This window comes from Sparus aurata, chromosome 14 (genome assembly GCF_900880675.1).
Source record: "Sparus aurata chromosome 14, fSpaAur1.1, whole genome shotgun sequence".
Classification (NCBI taxonomy): domain Eukaryota; kingdom Metazoa; phylum Chordata; class Actinopteri; order Spariformes; family Sparidae; genus Sparus; species Sparus aurata.
In genome coordinates, this window is record NC_044200.1 from 15,531,248 (window position 1) to 15,553,330 (window position 22,083).

Genomic DNA, 22,083 nt, shown 5'->3' on the forward strand with positions numbered 1-22,083 from the left:
CACACACACACACAGACACACACACACACACACACACAAACTCACAGACAGATGCCTGAAGAGCAATCTCAGGTGACAGACTTGACAGTTGCTGTGTGTGTATGTATACATTTTAGGCATCTTTGATAATATTTGCTGGTGTTTCTGGCAGTCTTGTTGGGTCTTTGTTTACAGAACTCGGACCAGTCAAGGGTCATCTTCATAGAGAGTCTTTTCTTTTGTATACTTTCTGCCGCCTACCAGTACTTATGTGCAAATGTGTGTTCATGTCGGAGGCCTGACCATCATTAGCTGCTTAGAAACGGGCCTCAAGTCTGTGCTGCAGGGTTTCAACGATAACTACATACTCTCCCCACGGGAATAAGTTCCCCCTCTCTTCAGTGGTTGCTCTGCCGCTTGTGAAGGGCTTATGGGATACACTTTTCTAACCTTGACTACGGTGAATGTAGGTCTTTTCCCTTAAGCAATGATTTTTTTTTTTTTTTTTTTTTACTTGACTCCATTTAACAAGGCAGGTTGACTAAGAACACATTCTTATTCACTGCACCAGCCTCGGGGACTGGTTGCAGTGGGAGATGATGCTGTTGTTTTATCAGCAGTCCAAGTATTGTCTTTTCAATTCTTATTCAATTCTGTGTCCTGCATAATGTGTAGCATAATTTGACTCTCTGTCATTACAAGACACCATTAAGCAGTCTGGGGTCTTCATATATCGATATCTTTCAATCTCATTTTTGATTTTAATCTCTCTCTTCCCCCCTCGCTTACTCTCCTTCTCTCTGGACAGAAGTTCAGATCCCCATGTGCAGATGTTCATCCTCTACTAGACCAGAGGCAGCAAAATAATTAATAACTCCTCTCCTCTCTTACTCAGTCAGTCATTTATGAATCATTCATCACTCCACCCCTGCAGGATACTGCCCTTTGCTTATCTTTCTCCATTTTCTCTTCATTCCTCTTTTTCTGTCGAGGGGTAGGGCATGTTGTACTTTTTAAACAAAAGAGATCATGATTTTTATCAAATCTTTAGCGTCTGTGTTTTGTCAGTGCCACAAAAAATGCTGCGTCATATCGTTTTCTTGTTCTTTATTGTGTTGTTTATTCCCTCAATGGCACACAGGTCGAAGAGTGTACATTTGGGTTTGCATTCATATGAACTGCCCGTGTATGTATGCATCTGTATGCTGTATGTGTGTAAGGATGTGAATTCCATCACTGATCTTCTCCCTTAATGTCTGCCACCCTCATCTTCTGCAGATGGCAAGCGAACAGACGTTTCTCTTAGATGGGATTCGAAAATAATTGGATAAGCGCAGCTAACATGTGCACACGCGCACACACACAGGGACATGCCTACATATGAGTGCATAAATAGATACACGACAAGCACATACATATCCTCACATTTAATCAGCACAGAGAGAAAAAAGAGAACAAGAAAGTTGTCAGTCAGGACCAATGAGTCGTCTCCTTTCGCCCGTCTGTCCCTGACTCTAATGGTGCCCCCCATGCTGCGACGTCTCCCTCGCATCATCAAAGCAGCGCGGGTTGGGGGTGGCGGCAGGAATCTGTGTGTGTGTCTGCGTTTCTGTGTGTATCTGTGCACGCGTGTTTTTTGGGCTTGTGTGTGTGTTTCACAAAACACCCCCCGGAGAGACCTCCAGCAGTGTGTGCCATAGCGAGCCCTTTTTTTCCCTTTATGCTGCCAAAGTGAGTGAGTGTAATGCACATGAGAGGAAACAGAAGCCTTCGAGTCACTTTCACACACACACACACACACATGCACGCACATGAACGTGCCTGTGTGCACATATACACATACTTGGAGGGGAAACACTCCCACAGGGAGACCAAGTGAAATGCTCTCGCTCTCTCTTAGACACAACAGAACCCCAAACTTAGAGAAGGAAAGAGGCAGACTGAGAACAAAATGGTCTATATCAGAAGGTATACATGTACCTTTTGTCAGGGGCTTAAAATAAATGTTCAATGAAGCCCAAAGTGACAGTTTTATATCTGTATAAACAGTCAGCGCACTGCTAGCTGCACGAACACTTGTTGATGTTGTTGCATTCCATTCTATAATAATGTCTCAGATCATTAAATGCTGCTTTCAGATTACTCCGCTGTTTTGTTGTGGCTTCTAGTTTGAGTACCAGTATTACGTTTCAGTGTTGCATCCTGTATCTATTAATAATCTGATTAGGTGAACAGGGAGAATGAACAGCATCCGCTAAATACAATCAAATGAAGTTGATTAATGTCATTATGCTCGGCTCCCTTGAGAAATCAATGTGGATTTTTTCTGTTAAGACCAATCATGTTTGTTGTTCCTGTGGCTCATTTAGCTGGATTAATATATCGATACCCCAACCTAAAGATCTAATCCTCTGCACTCTGTTTTCTACTAATGGAAGAGGCAGTTACTCATGTAAATATATGGATTTATACACTGTTTGACTTTTTCTTCAAAGAAACCCCAAACTAACAGTCAAACTCATGCAGTCTGTGCAGTGGTAGAGTACTCTTTTGAGGTAAGACAGTCTTGGCTTTGCTCTCTCACAGTTTGACAAAAAATATACACTTATTATATGTCTAATGTAGCCAACCTACCACCTAATTGTTCTAGAACTCACAGTGGTGGTTCCAGCTGTGGTAACAATGAAACTGATTTTCAATAAAAGAAAGGAAGACCCATATGTTTTGGTTTGCCTCCAACTTTGTTGAGTGGGAAGTGATAAACTTATAGGTTTTTATTTAGAATTTATAATTGATACAAAAACACAGGATTTTATAAGAAATGAAATCCCTGAACAGTTTTCTTTGCACACCACAAAACTCACTTGGCGGAGAGGAGATAATGACTGGATTTTAATTTGTGGATGAACTGTTCCCTTAAGCCAGATTCAAAGTCCTTTCCACTGCAGGACTTGGACTTGAAACACGATGTCTGTTACAGTATTAACTGCCTGCAAGTTCTGCAAATGACTCTGCACTGCAGTGTCCTCCCACACACATTATTGAGAGGTTTACTCAGTAAGACAGATAATTAACCAGATAAGTTTTTACATACAGCACATACATTCAGCACTTCTGCACGTCTCATGCACACATTTTAATAAGAAATACAATCTTTAACCTTTATCTCTTTATGTCAGACACACGGGCAATAAGAGCAGCTGTCACAAAGGTGTCACATCACACCCGCAAGTGTATTTGCTTTGTTGATTGGATGGCCGTGGCATATACCTGACTGCTGTTAGCTTTGGCCAATGGGCTCTCATCTTATCCGGGGGTTAATTCAAAGTAACTGGAATAGTAGGGACGGAAGCATATATTCTCCATGTGCAAACATGGACGCATCGAAGCACTCACCATGTAAAACAGCATGAAAGTACTTTGAATTCAAACTGTGTAGTACTACGTGTACAGTAAGGTGCTGAACATAGGTAGTCTCTTTAATGTGAGTGTTAAATGACAAGTTAGTCCCCTTTTGGAATACAGATTTAAGCTTTTAGTTTTACTTTAAAACCACCATGAGGTGCAGTATGGTGAAAGGAAACAACAGCTAATAAATTACAGGTGTGTTAACTAATTGCATCAGTTAAGCTGGTGATGTCCCAGACATTAACTGCTTGTGAAATCAACATCACTTTCTATATCATGTCAACAAATGAAGTTCCTAGAGGTTTTAAGACCACTGTTTGAGTAAGATTTATATCTGCATCTGGAGGTGAACGTCTTTAAGCTTGAATTCATTCAGTTAGACACAAAGCGAGTTAACCTACTTGTTAACTTGTTCCAGGTCATAGGACTGCACATGTGCTACTCCAGCAGACTTATGGGTTTAAGCTAGCCCTCAAAGTAAGAATGAGAGAAAGAAACAATGAAAACGGAAACATTTTTAGATGCCTTCCATTAAGTGTAAATCTACTTTTAATGTGTTTTGTGAATCCAACAACTTTAGAGTGAAATGCCTGTGTCATACTCTGCTTTGGGGAATATCAGTCAAAAGTATTAGTCATGGAGAGGGAAGACAAATGAGCAGGTTATTTCGGCCTTCGTTCAGACTTGCTGCCAGTCTGTCCCTCCCTCTGTGTGTGTGTGTGTGTGTGTGTGTGTGTGTGTGTGTGTGTGTGCGCGCCTTCGTGCATGCATGTGTGACCTTCGGAAGGGCAGGAAGAGTAACTGGGGAGCTGGCTTTGACTGCGGCACATCGATCGTGGACCCCTGCATTCTCCTGCTCAACAGTCACTCTTCGTACACACACACACACACACATACGCGCACACAAACACTCGCCTCATTGACCAAATAGACTTACATATGAGTGACGGGGCCAATTTCTCTCCCTTTCCTCCCCTTGCTAATTTATGGCCATTGATCTACACCGGGCTGAATTTATATACACTCATCATGCTCTTGTGCTCCCTGGCTCTCTCTCTTTTCACACACGCACACTCACAAGTCTTTTGTGTGGTTTACAATGCAGCGCACTGACACATGCCCCTGCTGTCTCAGCACAAGTGACGAGAAGAAAGTACAAGATCGTGCTGAAGGACTCGGGAAGTGTACGTCGCACACATGAAATGACAACACATGCATATTACCTTGGAGCACAGCACAGTTTGTGAGCACATACAGATCACAGTAACAATGATTGTTTGACACAGTCGTAGGGGTCAGAGGTCAAAGTCAACCATAGAGCTGCACTTCTTGAGCTGGGGGGACTTTTCAGACTCTTCAACGGAATCCGGACATTTAATCTTAATCCTGGTTCCGCTAGTTACAGAATGGTTCTTCTACTCACTTCTGCTATCACTGTTTGGTACAGTTTTGTTTGTTAATAATTTGCCTTCCTGTGTGTTCTTTTCTTCTAGGTGCGTCCCACTGCTCAGCAGACAGCCAGGTCATCGGTGAAAGTGAACGGAGCAGGGAGCAGATCCTCCAGACCCTAAGCGACCTGTCCAGGGGTTTCCAGGACATTGCAGACCGCTGTCTCCTAGTATTGCACCTGGAGGTCAGGTATGCAGAAGAGAAAAACCCCACTGACACTAAACAGAAATGACAACACACACATCTTAATCATGCTGCTGTTCCACTTTGAGGTGACGGTTAGCCTCATATTTCTCTGGCAGAACCATTTTGAATGCTCTAACGTCAATGGTAAGGGTAACTTTGGTATTTCTCAAGCTGGACAATGTTGTTTTGGGTTACAGCAGGTGGCATCTTGATATTACATCACAAGCTTAAAGGATGTCTAACTTCTGTGGACTAAAAGTACCAGTGGCATCACACTTCTACCCCAAGTTAAAGAATTTTTTCCACATCTTGAGTACGTGTTTCAAATGTCAATATCCAAGTTAATTTACCACACCATATACTTTCTCCTCCCACAACCACTTATAGTCCTCCATCATCGCCCCTTCCTCCCATCCCTCCATGTACCACTATTTCCCTGTAGACTATTGTGTAGCTTATGCAATATTGTTTATGATTTCAGTAGAAAACCCTCCCTGAGGCTGATGTCTAGCTATATGCTACACTCCATTGACTCTCCCCATCTAGCGAATTTCCCCTGATAATGGTACCAGCTAAATGAAGCCATGAGGAAGAGAGGAAGAGGGGAGGTGAGGGGAGTGGAGGAGGAGAGTGATGAGTATGGAGGTTAAACTAATGGTTGGGGGTTAAAGAAGGGAGATACAGTAGCTAAATGCGAGAATGATTGAATAGAGAGATAAAGAAGTGTGATGGAGGCATTGAAAATGTGGTGTAGTTGTTGGCTTCGCCTTAGGGTGAAGAGACATCCACTCATATCGTTTTATACCTTTCTGCTCAGGGCACTGTGATTATAGAATTATGAGAGTATTGACTTAAGTCTAGACTGAAATGAGCCGTCTGTGGACCTAAATGACCTCAGACCCAGGTGTAGATGTCTTTAAATGGACACAGAGAAGTCCCATTTTGTTAAAGGATAAGCTCCTATATACTGGAGTCGGGGCAGCTGTAAATCCCCTGTGACGATCATGAGTCTGGCTCAGAGAGCATTATTCTTTTCACCAAGACCGTTCCATTGAGTTACGTCTTACTGTGCTGTGACTGGCTTGAGCAAGGTTCTTTACCAACAATCCACTAGAGCTGCTTACTGTTGTTTGTACCACATCTTCATTAAAAAGAAATCTAGATAAAATGGATTCTGCAACATCTAAACTTCATCATTTCAGGCATTAAGACATGAAGATGAGCTTCTCTGGTATACATCATCAAAATGAAATGAAATGCTTTCATAGACAAAATAGAGGACTGTCAGTATGAATATGACTCACAGAAATCCTCAGGCTTTTTTATTTCAACACGTTTAAGCCTTATTGTACCTTTTAATAGTTGTACAGCTATATTCAGCATTGTGCTCTCCAGTTTGACCTCAACTAATCAGATTTCCTGAATACTGTCCATGTATTGGTAGCTGAATAGGTGGATAAATTATGAGTACTCTAAACATAGAAAGGCTTGAGAAGTGAAAGCACTCAGTGCCCACTTCTTATTCTGTTCTACTCTAAAGACAGAGAATTATACACCTCATACTTACCTCCTTTCTTTTTCTTTCCATCTCTTTCCCCGTAATGTTTTGAAACTCTGCACAGGTCATTGTCAGTGTCAGAATATCAACAGTGAACTTCAGGTGTATGTTTAATGAAAAAAATATTCTTCAACATCTAATTTTCCTCTTTCTCTTTTCTTTCCCTCAACCTTACCATCATTACACGTCTCAATCCCAGGGTGCATTGCTTCCATTACCTGATCCCCCTCACTAAGCAAGGCAATTATGCCATTGTGGCTAATGTGGAGAGCATGGACTATGACCCTCTGGTGGTGAAACTAAACAAGGACGTCTCGGCCATCGAGGAGGCCATGGGGGCAGCCCTGCAGCAGCACAAATTCCAGTACATCTTTGAAGGTCAGCACGGAGCCTCTCTTCTTCTATGGCCTTCCATTCTGTTAATTCTGCTTGATCAGACGACCGTTATCATCATCATCATTATCATCATTCATCCAAAAAATTCACTGCCACACTGTATATAATTACATGTTAACTTTGTACAATATCATTATTATATGTATATACAAGTCTATTCGGTTTCTTACCTTTTTAAGTTTATTGTTTATTTTTTGTCTTTTTTGTAATATTCTGTCCTTCGGCTGCTGTGGCAAACAAATTTCCCAGTTTATGGGAAAATAAAGGAATTCTAATTCTGATCTTCCCTCTCACTAGGTCTTGGCCATCTGATCTCCTGTATTCTGATTAACGGAGCTCAGTACTTTAAAAGGATCAGCGAGTCTGGTATTAAGAAGATGTGCAGAAACATATTTGTCCTGCAACAGAACCTCACCAACATCACCATGTCTAGGGAGGCCGATCTCGACTTTGCCAGGTAAGAATCTTGTCACGTATGTGTACATATGTAGTACGTAAGTTTGTGAAGTTGACCTGGAGCTGTTTTTCTGGGTTCAACCAGAAGCCATTTACTTGTATATTCACCAGTTTAAGTTTCTTAAGGTGCTTAAGCTTGGACTAACTAGCTGCAGGGCATCTGCGGGTCCTTAAAAAGCCTTGAATTCAATTTTAAGACATAGACATATTATCTAATTTCATTTATCCATCCTTTAATTACTTTTCGTCAAAGTGAGTGAAGCTCTCCTTTTACATAGCCTCACTTACTTGATGGCAGGATTAAAGGAGACATATTATGCTCATTGTCAGGTTCATCATTTTGTTTTAGGTTACTACTAGAAAAGGTTTACATGCATTAGTACTCAGAGAACACATCAAAAAACATCTTTAAAAAAGCATTACATTTCAATGTCTGGTATTTGTAGAGCCCCGTCTCTAAAATCCTCAGGCCATTTTCTTCATCTCCTATTAAAATTAAGACATATTCATGTGTTGGAACCAAAGGAGGATCATCTGTGTAATATTTCTAAATCCTGCATCAAATAAAAAGTTGAATAACACTTACTGGCTGATGATAAGTTTTTCAGTTTAATCAGTCGATGTATCTGTCCAGGCGTGCACAGTGTCTTCAAGTTCAGACAGCAACTATGTTGATGCAAGAGGCAGACAGATGGTCAAACAGATTGTCAACCACACTGTGTGCCTGTGTGTGTGTGTGTGTGTGTGTGTGTGTGTGTGTGTGTGTGTGTGCGTGTGTGTTTGTGTGTGTGCGCAGTTGTTGGTGTTTATTTCTTATTCATACGTTTAGATTTTGTGAGTCTACCTGCTGGTGCCCAGTGCTGTCCAGCCCTGACAGGCTTGGGGGAAATCAGCGCTCAGATATCTTTGTGAAAAAGAGGGAGGGAACGGGAGGGCAGAAAGGGAGAAGAAGCATGATTCATAGTATTCATGTGATATTTTTTTTTTCTCTTTCAGAAGCTTGTGTCCTTGACAGGAGAGAATGTGTGAGAGCAGGGGTGATGGAGAAGGAAGGGAGGGCTTAGGGGGAGGAAAATTGAAAAAAAAAAAAAAAAAAGTGAAAGGAAGTTATAGAAATGATGTCTTACACAGGAAAAGGCATTAAATTGACTTGTAGAAGAGGGCATTGATAGAAAATGGAGTACAGTAGAGTGAGAGATGAAAGCGAGAAGGGTACAGGCAGAGAGAAAGGGAACAAAATGAGGCGGAAAGTATGAGAGAAAACTTTTTTAAGTTGCTTTTCAAATAGTACCACATTGTTTCCAGCTGTCGATGTGTATCAGTGGCTTTCCATTCTCAAAAGCAAAAGGAAGAAGCGTAATTGTGTTAATATTTTGTGAAAGTGCCAATAGTCATCCCCCACGATATTCTTTTTGTATTAAAATATTAGGTAAAGATTATCGAGATATTCGTGTTTGTTCCCCAGTCCTGGCATTTATTTATAATTTATCATTTAATATTGTTCCAAAAACACAAGCTTTTTGACATGCTCCTTACTTTATCAGATATTTTGCTGTAAAGACCTGCTGAAAAGCCAACATTCAGGTTCTCTTGACAACATGTCAACTAGCTGTTAACACACTTCTGTTAACCTTTTCACTGTTAATATTTGTTGTCATAAAATGTGTTTTCCCATTTCTGCCATGTTGGGTTAATTAGCTTCTTTTCACAGCTCTTAGATCTTAGATCTAAGAGCGGTGGTCTATGTGCTGTCTGTGTTTGGACATGTGTAATACAGTACGCCGGTATTGCAAGCCAAGTTTTCCCTTCAGGACAAAAGAAAAAACAAAACAAGTAAACTGAAATGACCTGAACTGTACTGGATGTAGAGGACCATTGATTAGTATGTTATTTCTACCCTCTGTCAACTTTGATTATGGAGAAATGCCAGTGATGGCTCTTGTGTCTTTTCTCTCTTTCTGCCGCTCTCACTGATTACGAGGCGTGGGCGGTGTGGAGGTGTTGATTGGGAATTGCAGAGCACATTGTTTACAAATTCATGGCTTTTCGGATTGGCTGGCCTCCGGCTCCGAGACACACCAACTCTTGCGAACACACACATGCAAGCAACCTCATACGCACATGTAATATGTAGCCCTCGCTCTCATCCATGCACACAAACTCAGCCAAGCCAATCAACATTTTGAAATCACCATATTTATGTTTAGGATATGAATATTCATAAAGTGTGCTACGCAGCTCACACCTGCAAGCTGAGGTGACCATATTAGAAAATATGCTGATATGAATAAAGTTAAATTCTGCATTTTAGGGTTACCAAAAAGCCACAAATGATATGCCTAGGCTTCCTTTTCAGTAGACTCTAATATATTAACACTTCTAACATGGTTTAATCATAACATACACAGCAGACTGTACACAGCATGTGCATTGTCATATTACCTGTAAAACCTTCTGAAATCTGAAATAATCTTTCTGGCCGAGGTTACATGAGCTTATTAAATGGAGCATTGTAAAAAGGAAATGATCTAGAAGAAATATTATGTAAGTGTTTCAGCCCCTCCGACAGATCATGTCTTTTTAATGAAGTGCAACAGCCATTTACTGTATAAAATATGGATGTCGTTTCTGCATCTGTAACTGAAGTGCCTTGAAGCTGCAGTTGTTCCAATATCCAGCAGGGGGCAACTCCACTGGTTTCAAAGGGAAGTCTGATTGTATGTAGGCAAAAAATGTATTTCTCACTTGATTTATTCCATCAGTAAGCAGTGTCCTGATAAGTTTATGGTCTCAATCAATAGTTTCAAGTCTTCTTCAATACAGGATGATTTTCATTTTGCAAAGGATGGTCCCATTTAGAGTCAAATAGATGATAAACCTTGGTATGCTTGGGGGCATGGCTACCTTGTGATTGACAAGTGACTACCACGGCATGTCCTCAGGTTCTCACTCCCAATCAGAATATCATAAGCAGCTCCACCTTCTTGTTCAAATATGGTCACTTCTGGCTCCAGTAAACCAAGATTGTGATGGCCCCATGTCAGACTCGAGGCTTCAAAATGGTCGTAAACAAACCCATGGTGGACATCTAATTTCTCTTATTTCCTAGAATATATAATAGAAAAATAGCCCAGATTGACAAAGCAGCTGAATCCTAAATATGTCATAGATTTTGAAGGATAGACTCCAGGTGATTAATGTTTTTTGAGTTTCTTACACACACACTGTGTGTCAAACATTTTGAAACAGTTTTGTTGTTAAGATGTTGAAAAGACTAACATTGGCCAGGCAGAATTATAAGTAGTAAAAAAAACAGTCTGATGAAGAGATGCTAAGAACAGAATATTCATCACTATTTTATTACCACCTATGGAGAAACAAGAGCAAAATGAGGAAAGAAAGTAATCGCAGCAGGAAGCTGGCTTTTGTGGAAGGCTGCAGATGCTTGCCAATGTGTGTGCTTTTATGTTCCTGTATGTGTGTGTGTGTGTGTGTGTGTGTGTGTGTGTGTGTGTGTGTGTTCGCGCGTGTGTGTGCGCGTGAGTGTGTTTTGGCTGTATTTTGCCTCTGAGTGCCTGTGTGGGAAAGGGAGAGGCGAGAAAGGCCTGGACAAGGGCACAGTAATAACCATTGATCTGAGTTAAAACTAAGGAGAGGCCCGGTAACCAGCACTGCAGAACTCATGAAGACACGCACACACACACGCACACACACAGACGCACTCACACTCACTCAATCCTCTCTCTCTTGGATTGTGAAGAAGGATGGGGAAACAGTGCCACCCTGTGGATGTCTCCATGTTTATAGATAGTGTAACACCTACAGTATGTCAATTGTTAAGGTTGCAGAGGGTGTGAGTACTCATTTATGTGTGAGTGTGAGCGTCTGTGTTGGTATGGCAAGGTCCTATGGCAGTCTCTTGTCTCTCAGTCAGAAGTTTGGCAGCGATATAAGCTCATGGGTCAAGGTCAAACATCCACACAACGCGTACACACAGCTCAACACTGACACACACAGACCATCTGCTCAGAAACAGTTCAGCGGCTCGTGCCTGTTCTGCAGAACTGTGTGTCACTGCAATGTCACATCTGTGTGTACTGTGTGCAAGCATGTGTGTCTCTGTATTGACTGCACCTTCAACCATGTCACTGCATTGATCTCCTCTCATTGTCCTACATGTCCACCTCCCTCTCTCTCTCTCTCATTCTCGTCCTCTCTTTATGCTGTTTTCTGGTTTTCTTGACAAATGCAGAGATGAGATAAAGGGGGTGCTTTTATTTTGAAAAGCCCAGATGCCACATAGTTGCCAAGAAAACACATCAACAAAACTTTGTGTCGCCTGGCAACAGTCCACTCCAGCCTATTGAGAAATTCTGGTCTGGCAGAAGATTTAATAACCTTAAATAAATACAGATCTAGCATAATTAGTTTTCACTGCAATTAGAATCTCAGCACGTATTGTTTGCTGCCCAGCTAAGTTAGCAAGTGATGAAAAACCTTGAAAAACTGTTTGTTTTTAGTTTTTTAAGTGATGCAAGTATTTGCAACTTTTTGTTTGTCTTTTTCCTGTTATCAAGTTCTATTATGCTCTGTGCGCATACTGATGCTACACGTCCTCTTGATGGACTAATAGTTTCAGCTCTGGTGGCTGGCTGAAGTACGACTTGAACCATCTCTCTTGGTTTTCCAAAACATAGGATCATTAGAAAAACCTGTGTTTGACTGAATTTGAAAACACACGGGTGTTTTTCTATTGTTGTGTTTTTTTTACTGCAGCACACCTGTCGACAAAGCTTCTGAAAGCACAGGTACCACACACCACGGATGCTGTGTGTGCTACACAAAATCTAGATGTAAACAAATGTATACCTGCTTGTCCGTGTAAATATCTTCTATGTCTGGCGCTGACACATTCTAAAGTATGTTTTCCAGACAAACACCTACTCACGACCACAAATACACACCGTGGAGCTCTGAGCTGCCCAGTGACCCGTGTAGGCAGGTTGTGGGGGCTGTCATAACATCCCTAGCTAACTCGGAGCCCCTTAGCCTGTAGCTAGGCTAAACACCAGTCTGACAGGCTCAATGTGGAGCTGCCCCAGAGTTCAGTCCATCGCACCCACCTGTCTGCTACTAGAAATTACCAATGTGTGTAGGTTTACATGTGCGAATTGTACAACAGCCCTGTGTAGTCCCAAAGTGAACCGCCTCAGCCTCAGCGTGTCTCTAAGGTTCCGTGTGTGCGCATCCGCAAATAAGCTGTCTTTGGTTTTTGGTGTGTGTGTGTGTGTATATCTGAACCCCAGTGTGTGTGTGTGTGTGTGTGTGTGTGTGTGTGTGTGTGTGTGTGTGTGTGTGTGTGTGTGTGTGTGTGTCGAGGTGACAGGCTGGTGTGTCTACAGAGAATGTGGTAATAAGTACAGCTGACGGCCGTGTCAGGAGGTAGTGGGTGTCAACAGATAAAACTGTTTGTATTTAGGCCTGGCTTCGGTACACTGTCACTTCGCTCGGCTTCTGCCTCCCTTGCTGTCACCTTGTGTCTCTCTCTTTATCTCTCTCTTCCTCCTCTCTCAGTCCCCTTTGCTTCATTTTTCTCTCACTCTCTTTTTTCTTTTTTGCTACCGTCCAACCACCTGCACTGCCTCTGCTGAATTGTTATTCTCTCCCCCCCCTTCTTCCTCCTGCCCCTCCCTTCCTCTTCTCCTGTTTTCTGTTCGTGCATGCGCAAAATGCAGTATGATGACACTGGTCTTTGCTGATGAAGCCTGTCTATCCGTGCTGTCTGTGTGTGTTTGTGATGACGCTGGTCTTTGCTGATGAAGCCAGTGAGAGTGTGTGTATGTGTGTGTGCTGTGCGTGATGGGACTGGTCTTTGCTGATGAAGCTTTAGTCTCAGTGTCTCTGCAGACCTTTCCTCATTACCAGAGGAGAGACAATTGCACTGCCCTGGAGGGAGAGAGACTTTTTTGGGTAGATTGAAAATGGTAGATGGATGTAAAGACTTCATCAACTAAGATTTGGGATTTGCACAATTAGTGGACTCGTCACTTAATCGTTTCTTCTTTCACTCGTCGGCACCAGACAAGACTCTAGTATCACAAAAGTGCTGCAAGAATTTTTTTCCATTTTACTTACTCTAAAATCATAGCAACTTTTCATCTCCTAAAAAATAAGGTGGCATTCACATTAACTACATTTTATTATCAGTTTTTCAAGCATACAGAATAAACAGAATAATTAACTTCTTAATTACCATATTAGAAACCCTAGTAGATGTGCAGTTTTGCCGCAGCTTGCATTGGTGATGCACATCCCAACCTACCCCAATGCTAATTTGCACCTCATGTAAATACTGTAAATATCTTTTTTAGTTTTTTTTTATTCTTTCTGACTTGTTTTGTGTCTGTGTAACTAAGATGATGACATGTTTGTGTCTTTGCAACAAACGTGCAGACTTGTGTTCTTAACATGCTGACTTGTTTGTGTCTGTATACAACTGCTCCACGTGCCCTTAATTGCGCCCCGGGGACAAAAAAAGTATTTTAAATTGAATTTAATTGTATTGACACAGGCTTTCTGGGAACACAAGTTTTCCAGGCACACAGCAGTCAAAAATAATGACTGTCGGATCAGCGATGGGAAGATTTCTCTCTGTAAACAGAGTTGACGTAAATGTGAAAGAAGTAAATCGGACTGCGCATTGAAAGCTGCTTGGCTTACCGTGTAACATGGAGAGGAGAAGCCAATAAGGCTGAAAATTATGATTATTACTTCCTTGATTTATCTCAAGTCAATTTCGATAAGTAATTAGGTCTATAAAATGTATGTAAATGGTGAAAATGTAAATTGGCGTCTCCCAAGGTTCAAGATGACGTCCTCAAATGTCTTTTCTTTTGGACTACAACCCAAAAATGTTCACTTAACCGTCATAGAGAAGTAAAGAAACCTGAAAATATTAACATTTAAGAAGCTGGAATCAGAGAATATTTACTCTTTTTTTTTTACTCAAACTAATTAATCAAGTATCAAAAAGTTTGCAATTAATTTGATAGGTGTGAAGTGATCATATTTATGGTGAGGAAAAGATTTTAAAAGTCTTGACTTTACTGCCAAACTTGCCCGAACCAGGCTTAAAAATAGTTTACAGGGAAAATTGTTTCATCACTAAAATAGGAAGCCAGGGTTTTGAAATGTATCAACTTTGGGGACCATTTAAGAAAAACAATGTTTTTGGATGCCAAAAACATCAATTTAATGTGGGTAGGGAGCCAAAACAGAGAGAAAAAGATGCCTTTTTAAAAAACAGTGTCCTGTAACAGATCCTTGTTGGTGGTGTCAGTAGCCCCGTCATCTGTTACTGCAGCAACAAGTCTAGGTTCCAGCTGATGGAGCGGATCATCCACAGAGTCTCTCAACCTTCCTGCTCCTCCTCCACCTTCCTCACCTCATCTCTCCCGCACTAACTAATGTGTTGTTCCAAACGCGCTGACAGAAGCAGCCTGTAATGGCCTTAATATTGTACACGCTGGAAATGAGGGGGAATGAATTGTGCTGATTCTTGTGTTTTCTTCTCTGTCTTTGTCTTTTTCCCACCCGCTGTCCCTCTTTCCCTCATTCTCTCTCTAGTGCCATTGACATACATATCTGTCTGGCCTATGCTGCATGCACGCACCATAAATCTACTTAATATTCTTTGTATACGAGGGAAGGGGGGGGCGGCTAATTAAAATTTAATAGAAAGTGCTCCATGGAGGCATGTTGCTGCGTGCACACACACGAAGTTCTTCTCATTTAGATTGGACTGGTGGTGGAGGCAGGTGGAAATTGGTCAAATTACTGTGTGTGTGTGTGTGTGTGTGTGTGTGTGTGTGTGTGTGTGTGTGTGTGTGTGGAGAGAGAGAGAGAGAGGGAGAGGGAAACTGAGGTCCATAAATAAAGACTTTAAGGAAGAGAACAAACAAAGCAACAATTTACTTTGGTTTTGCAGGTTTCATTAACTAGCTCTATCTTTAACAAATGAAAAAGAAATGTTTGTGTGTGTGTGTGTGTGTGTGTGTTCGTTTTTGTGTGTAAGCGTAGGTGTGTCGCTGGGGGTTCTTTCTTGATGGTGGGGCGCCAAGAGATTTTAATCTTATTAACAGCCCTTACCCTGTTTGGCAAATGGCTTTCCAACTGCTTGGGTAATGAACTGTTTGAAAGTGTTTTCAGCGCACACTAACATACATCACTCAGACACATACGAAGATAGACACACACACACACACACACAGACACACACACACACGGTAACACACAAACACTGTTCTGAAGCAGCCCCCTCCCCTTTGTACTGAACAGAGGCCAGATTGCCAGCTGTCCTCACGACTCAGACACACACACACACACACACACACACAGCTGACAGTCTAGCACACTGTCGAACTGTGGACTTATTTTGATATGAGATGCTACAGAACGAAACTGCACTGTGGGTTTAGTCGCCCGTCATCAGTTATAAGTGAGCATCAGTAGAAATGCCTTTAACAAATCCTGTGTGGGATTTGTCCCGAATGCATCGCTGCCAAGTGAATTATAGTTGCTATTATACTGTAGTTAAGCCCTGTTTTATAGCAGTGATGAGGTGTTTTTTTTATTTCCACTTGCAGGCTGCTGCATCAACAGATGGTTTCCAAAGCTTTCAGGCTACTTTTTCTCTTTTGTCAGGCAAATTGTGGGTTGTTTTTATTTTATTAAACAGGAGAAAAATGTCCAAACAGAATTTGCTGCCTGTCAAAATGGTCACAGTCTTAATTTCTGTTTGTTAGCAGGGGTGTCTGTTGTTAATTTCCCACTGTGTGCATAACTTACTATTCTAGCAGATGGGTTTTCTTAATTGAAAGAGGGAGCAGAGTCTTAAAAACTTGTCAGTCATTTCAGCCTACACAGATTCAACAAAACCAACCAAAACTAGGGAGAGACTTTGTTGTAGAAGCTTTTTAGCAGCAACCAGCAGCTGTATAGGTTGCTCTGTTTGGCTGGGCTGAGGTCACAGTTCATGCTTTGAAATTTGCTATGAAGTGTGTACAGGAAGGTATGTGTTTGTCTTGATAATTGCTTTTGACCTGTACCTGTAATAGCCAAGCTTTCTGTAGAGCGCTGTGTTAATTTACTGCTAATGCAAAGTAAACACTTCCTACAGTTACCGGTTCACATTTAAAGCATTTAACTGGTCGAACGTGAGTTGACTTAGCACTTACCGCCATCATTCATCAAAAATCTGTTCATAGGGCAACACAACGTTCATTTTTGGACATGTATTAGCAGCGGATCAATTTAGATGTGTCATGGAGTAGTTTTATACAGTCTGTGGAGTAATGGAATGAGAAAAAGCTATTAGATAAAGAGCTGCAGACAACAGGCTGCACACTTCTAAATTCTCAGTGAGGTAAACAACTCCTTTTCAGTCATTAGGGTTATAAGGTTCCTTGTACAAATTTTGAAAATTGGGTTTAACTCCAGTATATTGCGTGATGGATTGCCAATTTGACTGGCCTGTCACAGCCAGGTGGATAACTTTCAAATGGATTCACTGACTTCCACAAGATTTTGATTTTCATGAGCCGAAGGAAAGCTGACTAATTGCTCATGCCAACTGGCTAAAAGAGGGGTGTAGTACTGGACATGGCTTATAACAAAAAGGCGAATCTATCACTCAAAGAGACACACTGTCATCACGCCAATGTACAACGTAGAGCCCAAATAATGTGATAGCTTAGCAAATAGTTGCAGAACCAAAAAGAAACAAACTAAACTGTAAACACACTTCTACTCCACTGAAAATCATGCCCTTTCAGAGCGTTAGAATCAGTTTCAGGTAGCTAGGTGCAGTTTTTTCTCTGTTTATTGCTCTGTTCGACAGTTGCTTTCCTCTCCTAAGCTGTTTCCCATTGGGACAAAGGGAGGGAAGCCTTCTGTTCAAAGTGTCCCCCCTCAACAAAAGGAATCTTTATGTTTTTCTTATTTTTTCTTATATTTGTTTTTCCCCATTAGATCAAATAACCAGGTGATTTGCCTCAAGCGTGCAGGTAATCGCTCAATCTTGGGACTTAAATGGTAATGCTTTTGAACGAGTGTTTTGCTGCATTAAGACAAACACAAATATGCTCAGGGAACCACAAGTGGGATCCATCTTTTTCCCGCTCACTTCTCACTTGCCCCCGGTTAAGGAGTGAACCAGTGTGACCTTCATCAATATTGACGAGATTTTTCTTGAAATGAGCTCAGAGATGGAAAAATGAAGAAGACCTTGGAGAGAAATTGAGAGCAGGATGGAGAGTAAGACAGAATGCAAATGCTTCGTTGGCCAAGGGCATTACTTGTAAGGGGAAGGCCAAAAAACAGATATTATACACCGCCATTTGTCACTCATCTCTTCCACCATCACTCTTTTCCTATTCCCTGCATCTCTCTATCACCATCCCATTCATTGTACCCCTCATCTTTTTTTTTTTTCAACTGTAGAATCTCTGAAATGACAGCACATAAAACACCTTGGAACAGAAGCTCCCTGAGCGCTCATTAACGCCTCGTTAGTACCGAAAAGGATCATCTCAAGAAGGGAATGGGTCTTGGATGGGTGGAGGAGCTCAACAAATGAGATAAAAATATCTTTTCTTACCCAAGAGTCTTTTTACGGTGCCATATCAAAAATCACTAAAGATTTGAATCCATTTACTTTCATCTTCCTCTGGCACAATTGAGAGCTTAACCTTCTTCCTCGAGATGCTTTGATGGACATAATTATAAATCACCCTTTTTTTCTACTGTTGCTCAAAGAAAGATTTGGAATCAGATGGACCCACCACCTCTGAGGCCTTTCTTCAGCCGTGTCCGAGCTGCAATTATCTCAACGACTGTGCTTGATAAGCAGCAACAGCCGCTGCTGTTGAGTAACTGGCATCTGCCCTTGGCTATGGTGGCCAATTTGTACTAGGAAGGGAAGCTTCTTCTGCCCAACATTCAGGGTCTATTCAGTGTCACAAGCTCATTAAAATACATAAATTGCTTATACATGAGTTGATACTCTTGTTACAAGGGGAGCCAGTAATGCCACGTCTAGACATGAAGCATAGCAGGATGTTAGCAGAATGGTAGCAGCTTTAGTCCTACGTCTAAACAACTACGCTGTTAAATCTCACGTCAAAGTAAAAGGACGGTATTACCCATTCAAGCCACTCTACCTTAAATCACATGTACTTATTTAGTTATTTAATTATGTCATGGTCGACCAATGAAAACAATGCTTGTGTGTTTTGCAGCACTTAGCAGTTACTCTGGTGATGTGCTGCCCCCCACTTGTTTTGAGTACAACTTCGGCAACTTAACTAAATTGCTGCAAAAAAACAGTGTAAAACTGACAAAAATGACTTGATCTTCACTGTGATGAATTACACAACTTAGACCAGGGTTTTATTACAGAAGATTTATGAAACCCATGACCAAAATAGTCACATTTTCATTTGTTGTTTTATATTTGGATGGAATTACAGCGAAATAAATGATTCCCCTTTTGGCCGAGGGTCCCCTGGAACCCCCTTAGGGACCCTTGAGAGTACACAGTGTACAGTATACGTATGTATGCAGCTCACACGCACTCAAATACACAAACAAATATTCTCCAAAGTTTTGATCTGTTTTGCCCCAAAGCGGGGAAAAAGGTCTGTCCTGCATCCCAACACTTTTTTTTACCTACCCTTTGTGCTTTTTCTATATCAGTATGTACCCTGTGATCTTTTTCAAATGGCCCATAGTGGCATTAGGTCCTGGTTAAAGAGCTATTAATTCCACACACACCTCCTTCCTTCCTGTTTTGGGCCTGTCAACAGTGTTTCATTAAAGCGGTCTCACTAGTTTGTAGCCGGTGAATGTTTTACCTCTACCTTTGGCTCTTGGTGGTGGCAGGGGTGAGGTCCTTGAAGTCGGTTTTAAGGAAATTGGGCTTGACAGCAACAGCAGTTTGTTTGGCTTTTGTGCTTCCCTCTTTGTTGTTGTTGCTCCATTTGATTCTCCAATGGATAAATGCAAAACAGAGGAATATAAAGTGTTTTTAACTGTTTTTTCTTCCTCTCCCTCGCTTCCCCCTTTTTCTCGACTCTTTTCCTCTCTCTTCTCATTTTCCTCAACCATAACCTCCCGTCGACCCCCCTCTCACTTCCCCCCTCAAACCTCTCCATTCAGGCAGTACTACGAGATGCTGTACAACACTGCAGATGAGCTGCTGAATCTGGTGGTGGACCAGGGCGTCCGCTACACGGAGCTGGAGTACATCAACGCTCTGTCTTTGCTCCATCGCAGCCAGACAGGCGTAGGGGACCTGAGCACCCAAAACACCCGGCTGCAGCGGCTGAAGGAGATCATCTGTGAGCAGGCGGCCATCAAACAGGCCACCAAGGACAAGAAGATCACTACAGTGTAAAGATAAACAGGACAGGGTTCGGGGGGGGTTCGGTTGCCTGGAAATCACCAACCTGTCCTGCACATTTTGTGATTCCCCTCCCTCAGATCTGTCTAGCAGGAGTATGTGCAGTGAATAATTGGGTCATATATGTGAGAGTAAAGACTGATAGAGGAAAAGCTTGGGAATTGGGTTAGAAAACACTGAAATAAAGGCTTGCTCTAGACATAGATCATAATGTGTGAAATCCGTCGATGGAGAGTGTGTCGTCTCCATTTTATCTCGCCTGGTGTGATAAAAGTCATTGTAGTCGAGGGTTGACACAGATTTCTTCCAAACTCTGGGCATGTATATTATATATATATATATAAGCATATGCCGCACTGACTCACTCTAATTGGGAAGCGAGGTGACAGCCAACACAACTGCAAACTTTGCAAGTATAGTTCTCCATGTATCTATGTCATAAGGTAACCTGTATTGTCAGTTTGCGCTTTTTAAAAAGACACGACAAATGCAGCACTCGCACTCTGTCTCCAACATTCCCCCCCCCTCCTCCCCATGCTTGCTATGACTCCTGTGCCAGATAAAAGGCGATTGTCTTGGACACTCACCCAAACTTAGGCCCCATCTCATCTCATTTTCCTATTAGATCTAAACTGCTGCTCTCAATTACACCTCTATCTCTCCTCTCCTGGCAGCCCCATGGGCCCACTGATTCTGTCTGCAATAACAGATGCCAGATTAGACTGTCTGAATGAGGCCACATCTCCCGCCTGCTGCCAATTTGGGTTGGTCCCGAAAGATTTCCCTTGCTGAGAATTGTATCATATCTATGGCTGTTAAAAATCTGTTTATCTGTCTTTTTTTCCTGTAGAGTTTGTGCTATAAACTCGTGCGGCTAGTGTGGAAAGTTGCGAGTCGATTAAGGTTATTTTTTTTACAAATTTGAAAAAAGAGATTGAGTAATGACGATATTTTTGTTGCTTTCAGTTTCATCCATCCCTGAAACAAGGTTTATTTCTATTATATTCCAAGTCAAGTGGAACGACTTTGCGTGTTGAGGAATATGTGTGGGAATACATTTCATCAGTCATACAAGATTATAATTCTGAGTCTTTTAAGGTGAACTAAACATATAAACTCAAGGGGCGATCACAAATCATTCCCCTCCCTGCAACCCTCCGTGTTTTTTAGTTCATTAACTTGGGAGAGAAGTACTTAACGAGAGGAGGAGAGGGGGAGCAGGAACCTTGTCAATACAGAGGGCCCAGCGCTGGTCTCCCCGAAGCCCACAGAGCAATCCATCATAATGACACATAGGCTGGGATCGATGGGAAAACAACCGGCGAGCTGCTGAGGGGCTCGCCTACCACTCTGAAACGTACACTTGGTGTAAAATCTAAAATCTGCTCGTTCAGCTGTTCACTTCAGAGCTACTTTTATAATGTTATACATGGGGAACTTTAATACAATGTTAACTGACTGTGTCATGAAACACAGATACTATTAAACTGTTATCACACTGTGCACACATAACCGATTGAAGTCCCAAAGGCTTATGTGTTGGGTACACTCTGGAATGAATGAAATATGTCAAATGTGATAAAGTTTCTGTTTTTACTTAGAGCCAAACCTTAGCTCATCTGCTTTTTTATTTCATGTTTTTTCTTTACAGTGGACTTTTATTTTGCACATTGTTAGATTGTGTCTCAAGGATGAATGTTTTGAAGTTGACATGAAAATATGTTTGTCTTGAACACGTTGAAACAGCCTCCTTATTCCGCTGTCTGATTGTTGGGTGGCATCATATAAATGCTCGATAATTACTCTTATTAAAGCACACATGATTTGTCAACGCATACACTAATAGACTGAAAAAATAAATCCTTCAAATTCACGTCTTGTTTTGTGTTTTTTGTACTGTTTTTTTTCTTCTTTCTAGGGTGAATGCATAACAGTCCTATTTTCCATTCGGGGAAGTTCAGCAGACAAGAGATCATATGCGCAGCATCACGTCCTCCACACACGACAGCACAGTCCATCACTGTTTTGATGCACCTGGGGTGTTACCATCTTATGTCATGTGAGCGAGACGGATCCAAAACCAACACTAGATGATGTACTTTACCTGACAGATTTGATGTGTGACATGGTTTGAAGCATGAAGTGCTCAAGTGCAGCATAGTGGAATCAGAAAAAATAAACAGACAGCATA

General features: G+C 41.7%; 1 protein-coding gene across 1 annotated transcript in view; it reads left to right on the forward strand.

Moving 5' to 3' along the window:
* exoc4 (exocyst complex component 4) overlaps nt 1–21,765 on the forward strand; it is a 116,229-nt gene extending 94,464 nt beyond the window's left edge. The window contains exons 17-20 of the mRNA XM_030439459.1: nt 4,881–5,025; nt 6,780–6,958; nt 7,274–7,433; nt 19,649–21,765. Of these exons, the coding sequence (XP_030295319.1) occupies nt 4,881–5,025; nt 6,780–6,958; nt 7,274–7,433; nt 19,649–19,886 (722 nt within the window). The 3' untranslated portion in view covers nt 19,887–21,765. The remainder of the gene's footprint in view (nt 1–4,880; nt 5,026–6,779; nt 6,959–7,273; nt 7,434–19,648) is intronic.
* Nucleotides 21,766–22,083: the final 318 nt, after the last annotated feature.